This window comes from Electrona antarctica (genome assembly GCF_951216825.1).
Source record: "Electrona antarctica genome assembly, chromosome: 14".
NCBI lineage: Eukaryota > Metazoa > Chordata > Actinopteri > Myctophiformes > Myctophidae > Electrona > Electrona antarctica.
Genome location: NC_136795.1, coordinates 15,877,771 through 15,898,539, shown reverse-complemented (window position 1 = coordinate 15,898,539; position 20,769 = coordinate 15,877,771). Strand labels below are relative to the sequence as shown.

Sequence of the window (20,769 nt, the reverse complement as noted above, 5' to 3'; positions counted from 1 at the left end):
GTGTGTGTGTGTGTGTGTGTGTGTGTGTGTGTGTGTGTGTGTGTGTGTGTGTGTGTGTGTGTGTGTGTGTGTGTGTGTGTGTGTGTGTGTGTGTGTGTGTGTGTGTGTGTGTGTGTGTGTGTGTGTGTGTGTGTGTGTGTGTGTCAGTTGGAGATCTGGGGTGAGGTGCAGGTGTGGCGACAGGCTGCCACCCAGGTGTTCTTTGCTCTTGGCCTGGGCTACGGTTCTGTTATCGCCTACTCCTCCTACAATCCAGTCCACAACAACTGTCACAGAGACGCCCTGATGGTGTCCATGATTAACTTCATGACATCCGTGCTAGCGTCACTGGTCGTCTTCGTAGTGCTGGGTTTCCGTGCCAAGAACATCGCACTGAAATGCGTGGCTGAGTACGGCAGCTGTGTCCGTTATTGTCCATTATGTGCATTAACAAATACTTAGATGAGTGCCAACATAATTTGTCTGCATACCCAATTTATTGTACAGCATAACTACTGTATTTAGGGTTGTTGCACTTAGAGCTGATTCTAGATAGAAACATTTGAACCTTTTACCTTTCCGTCTTTGACCCCCCCCCCCCCCCTTTTAGGAATCTTGGGGTTCTAAGTGACATCACTTCCCATGGATCAAACCACCACTGGTGGCCTTGGTTCAACATGTCTGACCCAGGATCGGTGTCCATAGCGGATTACAGAGAGTGGTACAATCACTACGGCTCCATGGTGGGGACAAACATCACAGACTGCAGTCTGGAGGAGGAGATGAATAAGGTAAACATGAGACATGAGGAACACAACGCACCTGTGTTTATCTCCACAGCATAGTTGCTGTTACCCTGCTGGTGGAGCCTGCAGAATCCACCACTCCCGAATGAAGTGTCTGGTGCTGGAATCTGGTGCAACGCACAGGTCCTGGTCGTACTCCTGGTGAGAGCAGGAGAGGACCTGGTGAGACGTAGGAAGTGCCCGGCCAGGAGTCAACCCACGGTGCCTAGTCCCTCCACACGCCGGATGCCACACCCAGTACCGGCAGAGTAGTTCTGGAGCAGCGGATTGTGTGTCCCTGGTTTTTCCCTAAGGGACTGATCAAGGGTAGCTACTGGGACGTAAGTCGGGACTTGATCACCCCGGCAAAGAGATTTTGTCTGAACAAGTTGATACAACACAACTTGTAACTCTGCCACTTTCAAATCCACCGAATATGACAGGGAGTGGCTAAAATAGTGCTGTGGGGGTGTAGGCAAACCAATGAGATTTTCTTTTTAGAATGTTAATAACAACAGCATATATTTACAGATGCACTCACACTATGTCTAACTTAACTAAACCTTTAGGTGCTCGGGTGTCGCTGGGGTTAAGTTCCTGTCCACCATCTAAGAGACTAGAGGTTTGACGGTGTTCTACGGTGTTAACAGGAGGGAAGCTGTGGATGGGGGGGGGGGGGGGGGGATATTTGTCACTGTACCAGCAAATCCTACTGCAATTTTTCAGGCATGGAACAGGCACCCTGACCAACCCGTAAATGTCACTAGTGCAGCGACGGAGATCGCCTTCTCCAATCATTGGATTGCCCAGCCAATCGAAATCTGTTTTTTAAGCTGTTTTTTGAACGCTGCTGATGCCAGGAGAGAATTTCCCATTTGTTTACTTCTTAGATGTGTCAGAAATGGCTTATATAAAGAGCCTGGAATCAAGTAAAACCAGTGAACGTGATGAACCGATAAAACATATGACTGTTCATAAAAATGATTGGAAAACACAAAAGAGGAAAGACTGTGTATATATGTTAAGAGTGAAGTAACTACTCATCCCGTAAACCATTGCGCTTGCTTATTAACTTTAACTGTTGTCATTATTAGGCTATGCTATGGTGTCTATATTGTTACGGTAGTAGTGTTGTAAAATATTGTGGTTGACGACGATGTATGATCGAGTGTAGCAGACATTCACTGTAAGTTTCCATGGTAACGCAATCTCCACAAATCATAGGTGGAGATTGTGGCTATTGAACTATTCCTTGATATTGTGAATTAAACTTTCTAATCTAATCTAGATAGATACAGTAGATAGAATACGGACATGTGGCTTCTATGGAAGCATACACTATGCTTAGCCTACATTGTTTTGCAACAATGTTGTTTGTGGTAAATCCATACTGGGTTGAGATTATATAGTTGATAAAATTATCTATGCAGGAAATGGATGGGACTTTTACTTCCCACATATCACTGTTGAGCTTTGTTTTTCTCCTGTGTGTTTATTTTTCTCCCACTTGTATGCTACTGTTTATAGAGCCTTTCCACAGCAGACATTTTGACGGGTAAACACAGCTGAAGGTAATAACAATAATTATTGTGGGTGTGTTGCATTCATTTAGTTATTGTGTAACAGCATGGACTATGAGTGAGTCCTGTTCCGTTAACTTCATGCTGTCACACAGAAACGCATGAATGAAACACACCCACAATAAGTGTTTTCACCTTCTGCTGCGTTTACCAATGAAGAGCTCAAAACTAAGGGTCCATTGATTCATACTAATAATAAAAGAGCTAATTATTGAAATCCAAATACAGTTGTTTGTATTTATTCTTTTATGTTTTCCAATCCAAATACAGTCGTTTGTATTTATTCTTTTATGTTTTCCTGTTAGAGTCAGGCAGTGTTTTCTGAGAACAGCTGGGAAGTAATTAATAAATATCTATCTCTCATCTTTCACACACTGTACTGTACTGTATTATATTCTGTACTGTATACGCCTCCATTTCAACGCCCTTCGTCTCCTGGCTGACTCCAGGGCGTGGAAGGAACAGGGCTGGCGTTCATCGCCTTCACAGAAGCCATGGCTCTTTTCCCAGCGAGTCCCTTTTGGTCCACCCTCTTCTTCCTAATGCTGCTCAACCTGGGTCTCAGCACCATGTTCGGAACCATGCAGGGAATCCTCACCCCCCTCATGGACAACTTCAGCCTGCTGGGCCGACACAGGTCCCTGCTCACCGGTAATGCACACTGCACGGCATTCCACATTCAAATACACTGACACCACGCTAGACAGGAACGCCCAAAAACGTCACATCCGGTTTTAGCCTGGGGTAAGAATTTTCTATGGCTGCCAATGCAACTTGGTCCAATCCTTAATCACATACGGACAAACATCTATGCCGATAGTATCTAACTTGCGGAGGTAGCGTGCCTTGTCCACGGGCAACAGATCTTTCAACGTATGGCATTGCAAATACGTTTGATAATCGCTACTCTGCTCAATATTGTTTTGAAAATGCCGCAAATTGCATTGCAGTGAACGAGCGCAAATCACAACTTCCCCCGGTTGTGGGCGGAGTCACAGTTTGAGTGTATAGAAGTCAGTGATACAAAGTGCTCATGAAGAGACATTAAACACTTTTCTGGGACGTTGAGAACCATTGCTTTTAACCAGCAAAATAAGAGAGTCAATTAAACATGCAAAACAAAAGTAAAAGTTGAATTAAAGATACAATCCATTAGCCTCGGTCCCAGGCTCACTTAACTGCGAAAAGAAGAGCCTGGTCACAACGTAAGGCAAAGAAGCTATCGGCGGACGTATCCTCCGGAACATCCATCAGATGTATTTCCCCCAGATACGATATTTTCCCGACCAATCACAACACTTGTTTCATTCGCGGAGAATGTGAACTGATTTGTAAAGCATCAACGTCATTTCCTTGTTTCGGTGGGGACTAGTAAACACAGCCGCACCGCGTGACGTAGTTATCTTACACGCAACACTTCCGCCACTTCCGCTGATAGTCTTTTCAGCGTAGGTCTTGCCCAGGGTGACAATCCATAGGCTTCACGTCCATTTTCTCCCTCTCCCGACAGAGAGAGGTAATTGCAACAATGTTTGAACTGTACAATCTGGTGCACTGCCTGCAACCATGTGCTAGTTGTATTGCATTATACCTGCATACTCTACCATGCATTTTGTTTAAAAATCTATCAGAAAATAAATACAAGTAAAATAAGTTTGCTTTTGCCTGGTTAGTACTGGTTAGTAACTTAGTACTTGTTACTAGTTCAGTGTGATTTTGTTTGTCTTTCAGTGTCGAGCTGTGCTTTGGGGTTTGTGGTTGGATTGTTGTTCACCCAGCGGTCTGGTAACTACTTTGTGGCGATGTTTGACGACTACTCTGCAACGCTGCCGCTAATCATCGTAGTGGTGTTTGAAACGTTTAGTGTGGCGTGGGTTTACGGAGCAGATCGGTAAGACATAGAATGTTTTCCACTTCCAAAATGTGTCATGTTATTTCTGCTGTACAATGTAGATTCTAGTTGCAATGGTTCAGTTGACAGGGTTTCACTTTAAAACACCTTAAAACACGATTTTTTGTTTGTGTTAAATATGTAGATATTTGTTTATATTATATTCATTCAGATTTTACGGGGGCCAGTTTCGAATTGCAGCCGTCCGTAGGTGCCCTTTGAGAGCGGTTTTGAAGGAGTCAAGGGATTCACATGTCTTAATGACTGTTGGTAGGGCGTTCCACATTTTGTTGGCATAGGAGCGAAATTAATTTAGTCCCTTGTTTGTGCCGAAAGTAAACTCCTTAAACACATTCCTGCTTCTGGGGACTGATATTGTGCTTCTGATGTGTGTTGCCCTTCATTTTTTCATTTTCATTATCTTTTCATTTTAAAAATGTAAGGTTTTTCATTTAAGGTTTTTTATTCTGTGCACACAAGAGCCCAAGTAGACATTTAAATCCCTCATAAGTGTTACCCCTATTTAAGCCTGGGTGTCACACATCGAAAATAGCCGATCTGCAAGATCTTGTACATTGTTTTTTTTGTGCACGCTGCTAATGCACAATTAGATATGAATCAGGCTCTTGTTTGGCACATAAAATGTCTTATATTTTCCATTACCCCATAGATTCTTGGATGACATTGAAGTCATGCTGAAATGGCGCCCTCCAGTGATCTACAAGTACCTTTGGAAATATGTGTGCTTACTGGCTATGGTTGGTCTCCTGGCTGCCAGCTTGCTTCAAATGGTCTTCAAACGACCGAAATACACAGCTTGGAATCAAAACTCAGTAAGATGTTGGAACATTATTTCTCATCCAGTGCACACTGCACTTTCATGACCAAGCCTTATGAATAGAAATACTGCTTAGTCAGACCAGAGAGAGAGAAATGTATTTTAATTTGTGGTTAAAATGCTGAATGTGTGTAACGACGGTATGTTTGTAATCTATTCATGTCTTTGAGGACATAGCTAAGCTTTGAGTCTGTTTTTGAGTATCTTAGATTTACATTGTATTAACTAGACTAAGAGCCAAGCCTTCTAAAATCACATGTTTGTAAAAAATATTTAGCCTACATCGATTTTCAGAGTCAAAATCATCAAGTGGCTTGAATGAGTAGCAAAGACCACGTCTGCCGTGAAAAGCATTGACTTGTTTGATCGTGTTGGCGAATGAGAGTCTGCAGCAGGTCGATCAGCTGGCTGACTTTAGTGCACTGAATTAACGCAATGCTTCATTATAGCTTTGCGTTTCTCGCTCTCACTTTCTTCAATGTAGATATATGAGACATGAGATTTTATTCCCGCCAAGAGAGAATCAAATCAACAAAAGCACAAAGTGTAAATCCATGTTGGCTCACTATAAACACTCCGCTACACGAGTTGGTCTCAAAGTGATCTTGAGTGTGTTCCCAATGCGTATATCTCGTTTGTGTCATACCGTACTTGTATTATTAATTTATTTCCCACCACGGAGTAACCTCGCATCAGACTATCCAGCATAGCTATATCCACCTCGGAGGACAGTCAAGACGGGCAATGTCGATAGGCTAATCAGAGGCAGGTGGGGCGTTACCATGCCTATGCTCGGACACAAACGAGATATACGCGTTCCCAATGGCCCCGTATGGGTGTGTGATTGATTGATTGATTGAAGAATTTATTAACAGTTTTGGAGAATTACAGTACATTTAAAGCACAACTCAATACAAGAGTGTTAACTGTGGACGACACCATAAAGCATTACTCTTGTTTACAATAGGGTCCACCATGTTCAATTCATCATAACATTTAGAGACGTACAAATACAGTATACTATATAGCCAAAAAAGAAAATCATCATAGAGGAGGTAAAAGGGGGGAAAAACCATACAGTGAGGGGAAAAAGGGGTGGGTGGGGGATTCAGATTTTACGGGGGCCGGTTTCGAATTGCAGCCGTCCGTAGGTGCCCTTTGAGAGCGGTTTTGAAGGAGTCAAGGGATTTGCATGTCTTAATGACTGTTGGTAGGGCGTTCCACATTTTGGTGGCATAGGAGCTAAATTAATTTAGTCCCTTGTTTGTGCCAAATCTGGGTTGCACATGGTTTGTTGAACTCCCTCTGGTGTTGTGGGTGTGGTCTTTGTTGACATTAAGGAACATGGGTATCTTGGTGGTGTATCGAATCTTGTGAACCAGACCCATTGCAAGATGCTGTACTCTGTCGTCAACCCTAAGCCATTCCAGCCTGTCAAAGTGGGCAGGGTGGGTTCGGGGAGTGAGGCCAAGTAGGTGCCTGACCAGTTTGTTTTGGGAAGTCTGGAGCCTTGTTTTAAGGGCCTTTGAGGTGCTGTGGTACCAAGCATGCATAGTCGAAGAAACCTTGTACGAGGGCTCCTGTTAGGGTCTGTGTAACTCTGAGAGCTGTACAAATGGAACTAAATGGACTCGTAAGGGTCTGTATACTCTCAGAGTTATGGGGGTCCTTGAAATTAAAAAGTTTGAGAACCACTGTACCCTAAATGGAACAGAGCTTTAATTATCTGTAACACCTCTGAAGGAAGTAGAAAGAGTTATTCTGTGTGTATAGAGCCCATTGTCTGTTACTTTAGTCTGTGTCCCATTTCCGTGTCGACTGACTTGCTTGTGCCTGCATCAATGACAAAGAATCTCTCTCTCTCTCTCCCCCCCTGTTTGTTAGGCGTCTGAGGAGAGTCTCGAATACCCTGGCTGGGCCTTGGCTATGATCAGCATGCTCATCCTCTTAGCCAGTTTCCCAGTACCTCTGGGCTACATCCACAACATGCTGCGACAACGCGGGGTTCCCAGCATGGGCTCGGAGGAGGACATCGGTGACCAGGAGCTGCACCGTGAGCGCTACACCAAGTGCAGCTCTTCAGAGCAGATGGACGACGTCAGCACCCACCACGCCCCCGCCGACGGGGACCTGACTCGTGGAAGGGCGTCCTTCCTGCCGCTGGGCACCGACCACTACCACCTCCTTCCCCAGGGGGGGGACATGGACGACGACGATGAGGATGAAGAGGAGGACACGGGGATGTGAGCCAAAGAGAGTTTGACGCGGAAAGGAGGAAGTAGCTATGACGGAAGGAGGAAGTATAGCTATTTCAACGTCCGACCTTGTCCGAGAGAGCGGTAAGAGAGAGCTGTTGGGAAAGAGATCGCGTAGAGAGGGGAACTAAGAACAAAACGATTGTTTATCTGAGGAAGACTGTAATGGTATTTTGATTTACCAGTATTCTCTGTATTGCTGATGTAGCTGGATAAGCCAGCAGCCAGAACAATCAGACAAGTGCCTTTATAATTTGACACTCGCTGAACAGAGTAAAGTGTAGGTTTCTTAATCCAAATGAAGCTAATTCCATGCATTTGTTGGGGCTTTTCACATTTAAGACAGTAACCCAACTCTGTTATCCCTGGGCTTACAGTCATTTCACACTTAAGGATCTTGCCCACTGAACATTGACTCCGATGCGTGTTATTCTATTAATTGTGGAACATTTCGCAGAATGAAACAAAATAGTCATCAAACAGTGAGGGTGATTGTGTTGTCACGGTGGTCCTCTCACTTGTTGGAACACAAAATTAAAAGGGAAATATTGGGTCCATTCTGAGATCAAACAAGGACAGTTGATGGAGGAGCTGTGGGAAACCCCATCTTTTCCATGTTTATTTCATTGGCCCAGTTTGATGCTTTGCTATACTGGAGCCACATTAAAAAGAAAACCACCTTAATCCTAAATAGCGACTGACAATATGCACACGCACACACACACACACACACACACACACACACACACACACACACACGCACACAGACTTGAAGAGTATTGTCCCATGCCATGAATCCCATCGGAAAGGTGCATGCCAGGCAATACCTTTTTCTGAATCCACAGGCTTCATTCTTTATACAGTTGGGTGCCACCGATATTGTCCCTTATCATTTGACCCATTTAGGCCTGACCTCAAAATTTAAAAAAATCCTTCTAAATCCTCCAGTTTTCTGAAATAAATATTTTCACGATTTTTCAAAAATAGCAGACCTACAAGCTCGTAGCGCGCCACTCGGTGGCGCGCTATGAGCTTGTAGATCTGCTATTTTTCAATAGCTAAATTATAACAATGTTTAAAACACCAAAAGGGGTTCCCGCCCAAAATGGGTTAACTGTCCTTTTGCGCAGATCACGCAAACCTCAGCAAAAAGAAAAGGACAATATCGATGGCCTCCAACTGTAGTAGGCTACTACTAGCCTCAAAACACTGCAACATACAGACAAGATAATAAGAAAAACGCAGAAAATCGAGGCAGTGGGTAAAGTAAAGGGACAAGTGATGGGCTATCATGATATATGACTTGAAGGTTCTGGGCCTATAGAATTGCTCGGGTTAGTGCTCGGTGAGCTCAGTCAGTGGGTGATCAGGTGGAAGCAAAGTCCCAGTTTTCCAAAGATAGGATTTGGCCAGTGTGATTGAGCTTTGTGTTTACATACCGTAAAAACCTGTTCATGGTGACGAAAGGATCCCACGGGGGATGGACTTCAAATATTTGATACTGATACTTTTTTTTATCAGTTTTAGACAGAGTAACCTAAGACATCTACAAAATATCTGTATGTCGTAAGCTTGTTCTCAGCTTGCATTTAGGTACCCACTACCCAGCAAGCTGTGTAAAGTTACGTGATAGTCTTTCTAGATCCATTCTAATGTCACTTTACGACGAGATTGTGTTTTAAATATTTGGAAATAAGAAAAGTTGTAATTTAATATACTGTACAACGGCCACTGTTTAGGCACAATTGAGGCACCCTGTTTTGAATTAATCTAAAACGTTTACAATGAGTTCTGGGGCTCCAACAGAGAGCAACTCAATTTAACACCAAAATCAGAACTACCGGCTTGGTAGAGACAACATTTCTAAATAAAACTGAGCTGTACAATATTGTACAAATAACAGGAATTCTATTCTAAGGTAGATTTTCCATTTTATCTTTGGCTTATTGTGAGCTATGGGTTCAAAATATATGTGGTTGAACTAGCTCTGGGCCTTCTGTATCCTAGGTTTTAGATTAGCCCACAGCTTAGACGTGTGAAAGGCCCTTAAATGTTTATACAAACCGTACCTATGAATTTTCTTTTCTTTTCTTTGACAGATATTGAGTGTTCAGATTAATTTAAACTGAAAAGCAGTCTTGTCAGAGAAAACTATAGAGGGTATCTAAAATATATTTTAAACTTCACATCCACAGAACCTCTGTGAGGTTCTGGCACACAGACCTACTTGAAATATATATATTTTGCCAAACAAATGTGATGAGAACCAATGAAATGCAGGTTCTTATAAACAATTTCCAGGTTGGAGGAAACAAAGAATTTGGGGATGTTCGCTGCATTGTACGTCTTGGAATCATGTGTAAGAATGGTCCAGTAGCAGTGGAAAGAACCGATACAAACAAAACCTCGCACATGTATTGTATTTCATATAGTTTTAAGATACTTCCAGTAGTGATGTATAACAAGTTAGTAGTGAACAGTGCAATAAATGTTTGCAAGCATATTTGCTCACAGGTTATTGTTTTATCAGTGAATAATTCAAATATTGTGTACGTTTCAACGGAATGTAGTCTATTTAAAGTAATGTACTGTAGACTGTAGTTATTATTACCCTGCCTGTAGGAAAAGGGATGTGTGGCAGGGAATTGTTATACTGTATGTCCTGTCTGTGTGTTTGTTAGCTAGATTTGAGAACGGACAGGTAGAATTTCTAGAAACTTGATGGGAATGCTGCTGCAAAGAGAGGCTGGGGTTTAAAAGGTCAAAGTGCAAAGTCGCAATTTAGAGATGTAGCACACAAAATGTAGGTGCGGGCAGAGTTGACTGATTGAGTTCCTACATTGTAAATAGCAACCTTATGTCATTATTAGAATGACTATATCTTTGTTCCCAAGCATTGTACTCAGACCTCTTGAATCCAGCAGATTATGGGCAGCCAGTGAAAAGATTCAATTATTTCTATGGTAATCCAGGTAGTTGGCAAAAATGTGCTTAAAATGTGTTAATTATCTGCAAATATGGTTTGAATGTAAATAATAAAAACAATACTACTTCCTTAATGTCAAAGTGCTGGTAATGACCATTTTCTGGAGAAAATTACTGAGATCACATAAAAACTATATTCTGAATGGTATTCCTCTATTAGTATTACTCTGCATGGTATTTGTGGTCTCTTCCTGAATGCCTCCATCGATTGGATCCAGTTTCTTGCTACTAATATTTGATCATTGTTCAGCAGGGACAGCACAGCACTTCTTGAAATGATCACATGATGTATGAAAATGATCATTATTGGTAGATGACCATAATGAAAATGGTCAGCTGTTTTGTGCTGTACTTTAAGCTTAACAAATTCAACAAATATGGTTTTGCATGAAAACCATTGTGATTTATATTATGATTCTAACTGTGATTATTTTTTTATTGTGTGTGCGTGCGTGCGTGCGTAGAAAGGAGTTGGGGTGTTTTCATATCTGTGGAGATGTGATTTCTTTGGAACTCTGTTGTTACAGTATATTGATGTAAAATGTTTTGAGTTAACATTTGTTTTTACCTCAAATATAAGACTTAAATAGATATATGGCAGAAAAATGTTTGTATATTTGAATTTACTTTTAAATAAACACAAATACTGAAATTCATGTGCCGTTACTTCACATCCCTTATTGTTGTTTATCTTTTCACTAGAACAAAAAATAGACCTGTAGGTGGCAGTATGTCTAACCCAACCTGGCCACTGGCAGGTGTAAATTAAATGACACATCCTGCCTTTACCAGTTCAAGACTTGATAAGGGTTGTTAATTATTCAAGTGAATGTCTAATTTTATCTTTGTTAAGTTTTGGTTTTATTTTATTTATTTCTATTGTAGGCAAATTTATATTTTTTATTTAAGTAGGCCTAGGCTATTGATGGCTTTATATCTTGTCAATTGCTACCACCAATGATAGCCTATATAGCCTACACACACACACAAAACAAAATACTTTCCCCCTGAACAGTGTATTGTAGGCTGTACTGTTCGTTGTTATTGATGGGTGTCACAGCACTATAAGCCGTATACAAATTTCCATCTCATTCTCATTTTCCAGTATAAAACTGCTTTATATTTATTTTATTTTTTGTCCTACAATGTCCATAATTCATATAGCCTATTATTGCTGAGCGTCAGACGGTCAGACTAGTAAATCACCTGCACTTGCTTGCGTTCTTTTCAGTGGGTTTTAAATTGGAGGGTGCGTGCTGGTGCAGAGAGGAGAGGTGGGAGGGGAAAAAAGAGAAAGCCAGAGCGCGTTGGAGCAGGACAGGAGTAGTGTAGTGTTAGTGTAGTGCAGGACAACAACAGCACACCACCGGCAGGGTCACGGAGCTGTGTGAGGATGGACATCCGACCAGACAGGTTTAAGGCGGCCGCTGCTAAAACTCTGGGAAAGATTCACAGGTAGGCTACCCTGCAACTTCAAAGTTTGTTGAATTTACCTCCCAACTGTCCGCGTTTTAAACCCGTTTGCCGAGAATAGTTTGCGTGTGCACCTCAACAATCGACCGCCCGCTGTATTATGGTGTGATTCCCTTATTAGTCTAGTTTTTGTCCATGCACCTATTATTATTTGAAAAGGGGGTTTATTGTTTAATTGTTCGACCAAATTAAATCCCGTTTGTAGAGGGTAGGGAGGGACCAGGACTCGTGCGCACCTGGAGGCGCGCTGAATGATGGTGCTTGGATGGGACAGAAAACTGCAGCTGTGCAACATCTGGCCCAGACAGTGCAGTGATGGAGAAAGATATAGTCCGACTGAGGAACATCTTGCCGACTTGCCATGGCCTAAAACGTGCTCACACTCACAGTAGGCCTAGTTAGTTTGATATACTTTGACGGTCGACTCTATAGATTCAGGGTTCGGTGGTGCAGTTTGTTGTGCAGGAATTTGTTTTTTCTCTTTTCTTTGGCTGTTTGCGATACTTTGCTTGCTGAGGTTATTGTCCGATGTGATCAGCTAAAGGTGTAGGTCGATTCGTGTCTGGGTTGAAATGTTACATAATATTGCGGTTCATAATTTGTGTCCTACTCCTAGCTGGTGGAAGGAAACTTGACCAGATGGAACAAAGCACATTGATCAGCATTACTGATTTCATCTGATTTTCTATTATGTTTCTCACATTTATTTAATTTCAGCTATATAACCCGATACACCCTTTTTTACAGTTAATAAAATCGTGACCTAAGAATAAAAGGTTATTTTCTTGTAGATTTTATAGGCCTTACAATAAATAGTCCCAATTTAGACTACTTCAAAATATTGTTTTCAGTAAATAAAAGTGTCAAAATTATAGTTATTCTATCCAAGAAGCATGGTAAAAAGAAACGTGTCTTTCTAATAATGAATATCATGGCCTTCTTAGGAATATATACTATTATGCTTTTTAATTATAACTCAAAGCCTATCATGACAAAAGTTGTTTTTTATAAAAAATATAATTCTAGTAACCTATACGTTTTATTTAAAATTGTAAATTGTTTGATAGAACAGCAGAGAGACAAGAAATTGAGGACAGAGACTGAGAGAAAGGTCAGAATGGACACGCAGTAGTCCATGCAGTAGTAGTAGTCCACCAGGGCTGGCTCCATGACATTATGAAACCTATATGAACAATGACATAGGTGTAACCATGACACATAATTAGTATCTGATACATCACACTGTTAACATATACGTTGGCCTAATACAAAACATATAATTTAGATGTGTACGGAGGTACATTTTTACACACTCAATAGTTGAATTTACAGATGCTTTTGCAAGCCATGTCTAAATGGAAAAAGTAGAGACCTCAATAGTTTATAATTAATAGGATATTTGAAAATCAGACAAATGATACAAACACGTGGCCTGAATGAACTGTATGTACAGTACATAAGATGGAACATAGAAACATGTGGTGTAACTATTCTACTGGAAAAGGGCAGATTGTAGACATTGATATGCGTAATATCCATTGGTTAAGGCTTGAGTTCTCTCAGGATTTGAGGTAGCAACCAAACGTATAAATCCCGTCCTGAAATAGCCTGTTTTTTTCCCCTTTTCTTTCAGTCCAGCTGTTGGCCCATGCAAATCCCCACCCCCACACACCCCTCCACCTCCACCACCCCATGTCACTTCCGCCTCTAGATCCACCCACCCCTTCATCCACCCATACTTCCATCACTGAAAGCCACAGCCAACTTTCAGCCTATCAGGACCTCCGGGATTAACGGTGTAAGGGCACGCGAGTCACAGGATTTGTCTCTCGTATATTGGATGGTGAGCCACGTGCGTGCTGATGGCATGCGAGATGGCTTGTGTCAGATTGGATTCTGATTGGGTTTCATGCATTCTCATTGATTGTAGTGCAAAAATGGCGTCCGAGGAAGTGAATTCAATGTGTGTGTGTGTGTGTGTGTGTGTGTGTGTGTGTGTGTGCGTGTGCGTGTGCGTGTGCGTGTGCGTGCGAGAGGTGGAGGGCCATCCCTTTATTCCTTCCATGTGTGAATTGCTGAGCATCCTCACTGCCTCACAGACAAGCCTGTGATATCCCTCTGTATGAAAGCAGCCAGGAGTCCATCAATTATTTAAAGATTTTCTCCATCAGAATGCATCTCCTGTTTCTATATTAAACTCCACTCAGTAAGCATAAAGTTAGTAAGGTCAAGTGCACTCTCTCACTCTTCCCATGCCTTCAAACCATTCCATCGTAACAAACTTAAAGTGTACTGTAGTCTCTGTTCATCATTGCCCGTTAGATAACCACTCATTGATCAATTATAATAATAGTGGCTTTAATAGCTATTACTTATGTATAACAGTGTTGTGTGTGTGTGGGCGCGCACGAGGGAGAGGAGGGAAGGTAATAGATAGTGGAACAGGAAACAACCTCTTTGTAAAGACATTCATCTCTTCTGTTGGCCCAGTGTTGACATTTTTTGCAAGTCAGTTCCATCAGTCAATTTAAACTGAAAACTTTGTTGACATTTGGGGATCTAGTATCTCTCCTGGTATAGTGCATAATCTGCATATACCATGAAACCTACAGTAATTCCAACCCTGAGCTGGCCTGGGTTCGAATCTGAACCCTTGCTGCACGTCATCCTCTCTCTCTCTCTCTCTCTCTCTCTCTCTCTCTCTCTCTCTCTCTCTCTCTCTCTCTCTCTCTCTCTCTCTCTCTCTCTCTCTCTCTCTCTCTCTCTCCTGCCTTGCTTACTGTCACTATCTATCAAATACAGTGGAAGATTATGAGGAAAAATAAATCACACTTAGTGCACTTTTCAAAGACATTCTCCAGCTTGTCAGTGTGATGCCAGTGATCAGTTGGTCTTATTCTATGCTTCATTGTACAGTAGTACAATACAGTACAGTAGTGTGCTGAAAATAGCTGGTCTGCAAGTAGGCCTAATTGAACATGTGATGTTCTTGGCAATTTTTGCCACATGCCACTGGCACACCACAAAGTAGGCCTATAAATCAGGCTTCAGCATAATGAAGCAACAGGGAATGTAAACTTTGTTACCTTTAGAAATATAAGTAACCAGATAAGTGACTATTAACTACAAGCTAGCTGGCTTTCCCCCAATCAAGTTGCTGGCATGCAAACTCTCCAGATGGCTGTGACAGGAGGAGCCGTTTTGACAACAGTAAACGAGAATTTGGACATTATTTTTTGATGAGAGTGAAGCTTATAGTTTATCTTAATTCAGTGAATTAAGATAAACTAGTGAACTAGTGAATTTTAGGACATAAAATAGATAAAAGAAGTAGGCTAGACTTTGGGTTATTTTATTTCTTCCCAAAATGACTTACAAGTCAACATGTAGTAACAGAAGTAGTAGTACACAAAACTCTGAAGTGTTTTTAATTTTAATTATCTGAGAGTGTAATAATCAACTCTATAGGTAAATTAACACAGCAGATTTAGCTGTGTAGTATTAGTCATAAGTCAGAGAGTAAAATGAGATACAAACAGGAATGCCTTATTACAGAGGTTATTGTTAGACAGTTCAGTAGAGAAGGTGGGCTAAGACCTAAAGCTTAGATGCAAGGATTAGTAGACCTGTTCTTCAACTTTATTCATTTTGTCTGTCCCTCTTTCTGTCTCGCTCCATGTTTCTGTCCCTCGCTGTCCTTGTGAGTGGTCTTAAATACTGGATTTGTTTCTACATGGACATGTAAAAGTCATACATGGTGATGTATGGCATTGATTGATTGATTGATTGATTGATTGATTGATTGATTGATTGATTGATTGATTGATTGATTGAAATATTTATTTCATAGTACGTATAGAATGGGTACATTTCAAACGAAAGTCAATACAAAAACTGTTACTGTGGACCATGATTAAGCTCACACTCCAGTCAGCTTATATTTTAAATATTAGAAACAATCACATTGTGGTTAGTGCCATACATGTATGTGTATATATTAATATTATTACTACTCTTGCAATTTGTGTGATGCTTTGATAGCGCACATGTATCTATGTACAGGAATGTTTATGAAAGATAAACATTGTTCTTGTATACGTGTCACACATTATACACAGAGTATGACGAGGAGCTCCGCAGTGTGAGAGCTCATAACTTGGTATTTAATACATTAAAGTCTCTGAAGGTCATATCTCATATGGCGTGTGCCTGCTTAAGTATACAGTATGTTGTGCGTGCCAGTCTACAAGAGACAGAGTGAAAAGGGGTGTAACAGGATGTGTGTGTGTGTGTGTGCGTGCGTGCGTGCGTGCGTGCGTGCGTGTGTGTTGGGGGGGGGGGGCGGGTGTCTCCCTAGGTGACTCAGTCCCACTGCGACCCAATCTGTTCACTTGAGGGAGGGGGAGGGGGATGGGGTGCAGAGAGAGTGAACGTGTCGTAGAAAAGAGAGGGGAAATTCACAAACTGTAATCATTTTAGACAGTCTCATGGGGGAGGGGTGTGAGGGCAGATTTTCAATCATCAATTCAGTTATTAAAAAAAACAAAAAACAAAAAGAATCCTCAACTAGGGTCATGTTCTCTAACAGATGAACGCAGCATTAATGAAGGTCTCGGCCTCCGCAGGTGGCCAAGCCATTCAATATGCTGAGTCTATATATACTGTATATGTTACTACGTGAGCACACAAGGATTTCCGTGACTCTAAACTTCCACCTCGCAAGTAAACGGGACAGTGAGGAAAAATGACTTTGAAGTTTGAACAGAGATAAATAAACAGAGGCAGTTTATAGATGGCGGGACATGGAGTCATATAGAATAGATGAACCTGGATGAATAAGGACTAGCATAGCGAGGGGGAATTATATAATACTTTTGCCACCACCACAGCCTCTCTCTCTCTCTCTCTCTCTCTCTCTCTCTGTGTGTATCATCCTCTTATGAGAGGATTACCAGGAACGCTCTGTGAATTGGTGAATTTAATATATAATAAAAGGTAAGAAAAGTCCTGTCATTCACCAGTGAAAGCCAAGCATGCCGTACATGCTACTGTACATGGTGACATACCCATACAGTACTGTTGTTTGTAACCTAACCTATACAGCATTTATGTAATCGCAAATGCACAAACATTATCTAAGCAGCGAAGGCCAGAAGGAACATGGTATTAATTATTATTTCACATGTTTTGTTTTCTCTCAAAAAGAAAACATAATATGAGAAATAATTTCACTCATGGGGCATCTCTAGTGGTCCGGTTCTCAAACTCTTTAATTTAAACAAATGTAAGGACCGCCTTAATTCTGAGAGTGTACAAATAGAACCAAATGGACCATTGATTTAACCATTTTGGTTCCATATTACTCTCAGAGCCTGTAAGGGTCCATTTGGAAACCCATCAAGGAACTGGACCCTGGACCCCACTTTGAGAACCAGTGCTCTAGAGTCTAGACCTCCGTATCAGGCACCCTTCATCAACTAAACACAAACAGACAGAGACATGTGAAGCCCCGGTTCCAAAGGGCCCACCATGTGCAGTTGTCATGATCCAATAAATGTTTTACATAGTGCAGTCAGTGTCTGCCAGAGCTTCATACCCAACACTGAACACAGTCATGGCTAAATATAACTACTGCACATCTGTATTTAAATGATTGTCAAAACGCGGAGACATGACTAAACGTTGATCGTAGGATATTTAGGATGCTTCGGGGATACAATCCTATGCTATTTTCATTTTCTAAATAAACAATTCGTTTTTTCAAATCAGAATTTAATAGCAGCTATGCTATTCAGTTAGAAAAAACTCTTTCTCTGTCTCTCTTTCACACACACGCACGCACGCACTCAAACGCACGTACGCATGCACGCACGCACGCACACATTTTAGAGTTTAGATCTAAAGTGTGTCATACCGCAACTTTGCTTTAAAGGAGCATTCAGTGATTTGGGTGATTTGGAAAACCCCCTGGTACGCCCTGGTAACAAGATGCGCTCATGCATGCACACGCTCTACAGTGGGGGGACACGCGACAAGCCAACAGCACGCACACCAAGGCCCGCCCCCGCTCCATCATGATTGACGGAAGGCCCCTCTCTAGTATCCTGATTGGATGAAGGCTGGGCCACCTATAGCCAAAAACTAAACTAAACTAAAGGTTTTTTGACCCCATGGGTTAACTGGGGACAGGGAGGAACTCCTTATATTATCAGCACACTCTATAGTAGGGAGGATTATCACAACAAAACAAAAAAAGAAGTGATATTTGAATTAAGTGAAATCACTGAATACAGTATACCTTGTATGTACATATACAGTGGCATATTCAGTTTATTTTTGGAGGCCAGTAGCCAGTATAGTATTTTTGAATCGACCCTCTTTAAGTCTCAAAGTATGCTCTTACCATTGTATTATGGTAACCTCCCGTCACCAGCCTTTCCATCTCGGAGGAAAGCCTAGTCTGTGTTATTAAATCGCTGTGTGACCGGATGACAAAAAAGTAAAAAAACTGTTTTGGTCCCCCCTGTTTGTTTTTAGCCTCGCCAGTCGCTGAGTTGGAATACAAGATGGATATATTATACCAAACAAATTATTCCAAGAAGTACTTGAAAGAAACGTGTCATATTCATACGCCACAACAAGGCTTTTATCGGGTAGGCCCTAAAATTATGATGCCCTTGATTGCAGGGAATTATTTTGGGTATTTCTTATGTTCTGGAACAACACGATGGAAAATAACTTTTCCTGGAACAACATGATGGAAAATAACTTTTATTTAAGTATAGTCTACTGTAATCTATATGTACACCGTGTCCGTGAGTTAGGCGAAACTGCCGTTCCCCACTGTGCTTTCTGCTCCTCATACAGTTCCATCTCCACACGTGCAACGGTGCTCCGCGCGTCTCCATGCCCCTCGCACCTCTGGCACCAACGTAGACTCCTTTCACCATCTTTAATAATGCTTGCATTATTTTTTTTTACTTTAATTTTGGCAATAGTACCCACTCCCCCTAGCAATTAAGTACCCCCTCTGATCGTCCAGCGGGAGACCAGAAGTGACACACACTAGTTAGACAGCATAACATCTGGTCGCAGATTTTTGGCTCTTCAAAATAAGGGTTGAACGGGGGGAAATGCTGGTGTGAATTATATCGAAGTTATTAATAAATTCTGGCGGTTATTAATTTATTTTTATTTAATTATTTTTTGTTCCTTTTTAGTTTTTTCAGCTAGACGCGCCGCATGCGCGTGAACCTCTACTTTCATAACATTTTGAGGTATTTGTAATGTATCTACTCCACGTCATTCATCTTTAACACCTGCAAAGTTTCTTAAAATTTTTGTTAACTTTTAAGCCGAATAAAGGTTGAGTCCCAAGGTCAAACAAAACTGGACGTGTCATAGGCTGGCCAATAGGTTTCAAAATATTTCAAAAAGTTTCAAAATGTTATAAACATCTTGAAAATAGCAGTTGTACAAGCAATCAACGCATAACGTAGCCACCTGTAATGAGTTTTTATTGGCTATTATTTTATTGTTATAGGGCTTGGGTTGAGGATGGAATGCCATCACATTGCTGATGTCATGGATGCTGAACAAGGAACAAGCCTACTGTTACTTTTTTGTTGTTGTTTTCAATACTTTCACTTCAATACTTTCATTTGGGTAGAATGATGAATAGACAACTTTCACTTACTTACTTCTTTGTCTCAGGTCACCCCTGTAAACAACTTTTTCATCCACCGCTCCCCAGAATTACATTGTTAATTTATCACCTTACATTTATGTCTACACATTACGTTACATAAATACGTAAATCGTTCCTCCTAAGATGACAGTATGTCACCCAGAAAACGTGACAGCATATTTGTTTCCATTATATGGCTATATAGCCTACTTGACATTTAACCACTTTAACCCCAGCATCCCTATTCTGGGGGGAACATTTACCAAAATAGCTGATTTACAATCTACGATCTTGTAAATTAGCTTTTTTTGGTGAAGAAATTTTGTGTAGATTGAAAAAGAACGCACTAAGTAGTGCAGTTCAACTCATATATGTCTGTTTTATTAATTATAGAAGGCTAAGTGGCACCCCTGGACTCGTGTCACGGAACCCACTTTGTTACTAGAGTTATGTTCTTTTATACCGGTATATATGTTTTGGGGGCTTTTCTGCCTTTATTATGGATAGTAGGCCTACAGGAAACAGGGAAAGAGTGCCGGGGTGTGACACGCAGAAAGGCTTGGGAATCGAACCCGCGACTTAGGCTACATAAGAGCCTATGTGGTGGTTGTGTAGCCTATACAATTATCTTATAAAATGCTGTATATCAATTATACTATCAACTATACTACTATCTGTTAAACACTGGCTTTGTCAATGCTATGCAGTGCCGATGAAACTAAACTACCATCATAAAACATTATGTTATTGCAGGGATAGTCCCCTAAGCTAGACTTCTATTTTGGGATTTAAAAACGCACACAAACACGCACGCACGCACGCACACACACGCACTTTGCACTTTAACGGAAAGCATCCGCAATTAACAGTAATTATTGCTATGGGCTAGCCTCGTTAGCTTGTAGCATATGTGAAGGTGTCAGGCTGCAGTCTGTCTTGAGGTTTAATGAGGGTGCTCTTGCAGCATTCCTTGGCACTAAACAGGGATATTGAGCTACGCTCTAGGTCACGTGTTAGCCTGACAAGTTTAGATTTGTGCATATAAGACAGCATGAAAGAGATGGGGCAATGTGTGTTATTGAGCGGAGTAAAGCAATATGTTTATAATTTGACTAATATCAACTGGCTGATTCGCTGCATTTTAGAGTGCTTACAGAAACTGAAGGCAATGAAGGTATAGCCTATGTCGTGTAACATAAGAAAGACAGCTACCAAACAATCATTTCACTCACTGTTTAGGTTAGTGATTGTCAGCCTTTTTCACCCCCGTTTAAAATTCCTCATGGATATGCACCC

At 41.3% G+C, this 20,769-nt stretch overlaps 3 protein-coding genes across 3 annotated transcripts in view; 2 read left to right on the top strand and 1 right to left on the bottom strand.

Moving 5' to 3' along the window:
• slc6a16a (solute carrier family 6 member 16a) overlaps nucleotides 1–8,182 on the top strand; it is a 37,729-nt gene extending 29,547 nt beyond the window's left edge. The window contains exons 7-12 of the mRNA XM_079520545.1: nucleotides 148–389; nucleotides 590–770; nucleotides 2,794–2,995; nucleotides 4,076–4,235; nucleotides 4,906–5,068; nucleotides 6,958–8,182. Coding sequence (XP_079376671.1) covers nucleotides 148–389; nucleotides 590–770; nucleotides 2,794–2,995; nucleotides 4,076–4,235; nucleotides 4,906–5,068; nucleotides 6,958–7,320 — 1,311 coding nt within the window. The 3' untranslated portion in view covers nucleotides 7,321–8,182. The remainder of the gene's footprint in view (nucleotides 1–147; nucleotides 390–589; nucleotides 771–2,793; nucleotides 2,996–4,075; nucleotides 4,236–4,905; nucleotides 5,069–6,957) is intronic.
• Nucleotides 1–20,769, bottom strand: part of kcnj12b (potassium inwardly rectifying channel subfamily J member 12b) — a 214,749-nt gene that overhangs the window by 61,107 nt on the left and 132,873 nt on the right. The gene's annotated exons all lie outside the window — the stretch shown is intronic.
• The window catches only part of slc17a7a (solute carrier family 17 member 7a), a gene marked incomplete at both ends in the record, with an annotated part of 28,102 nt that continues 19,039 nt past the window's right edge, over nucleotides 11,707–20,769 (top strand). Inside the window, one exon of the mRNA XM_079520540.1 lies at nucleotides 11,707–11,768. Coding sequence (XP_079376666.1) covers nucleotides 11,707–11,768 — 62 coding nt within the window. The remainder of the gene's footprint in view (nucleotides 11,769–20,769) is intronic.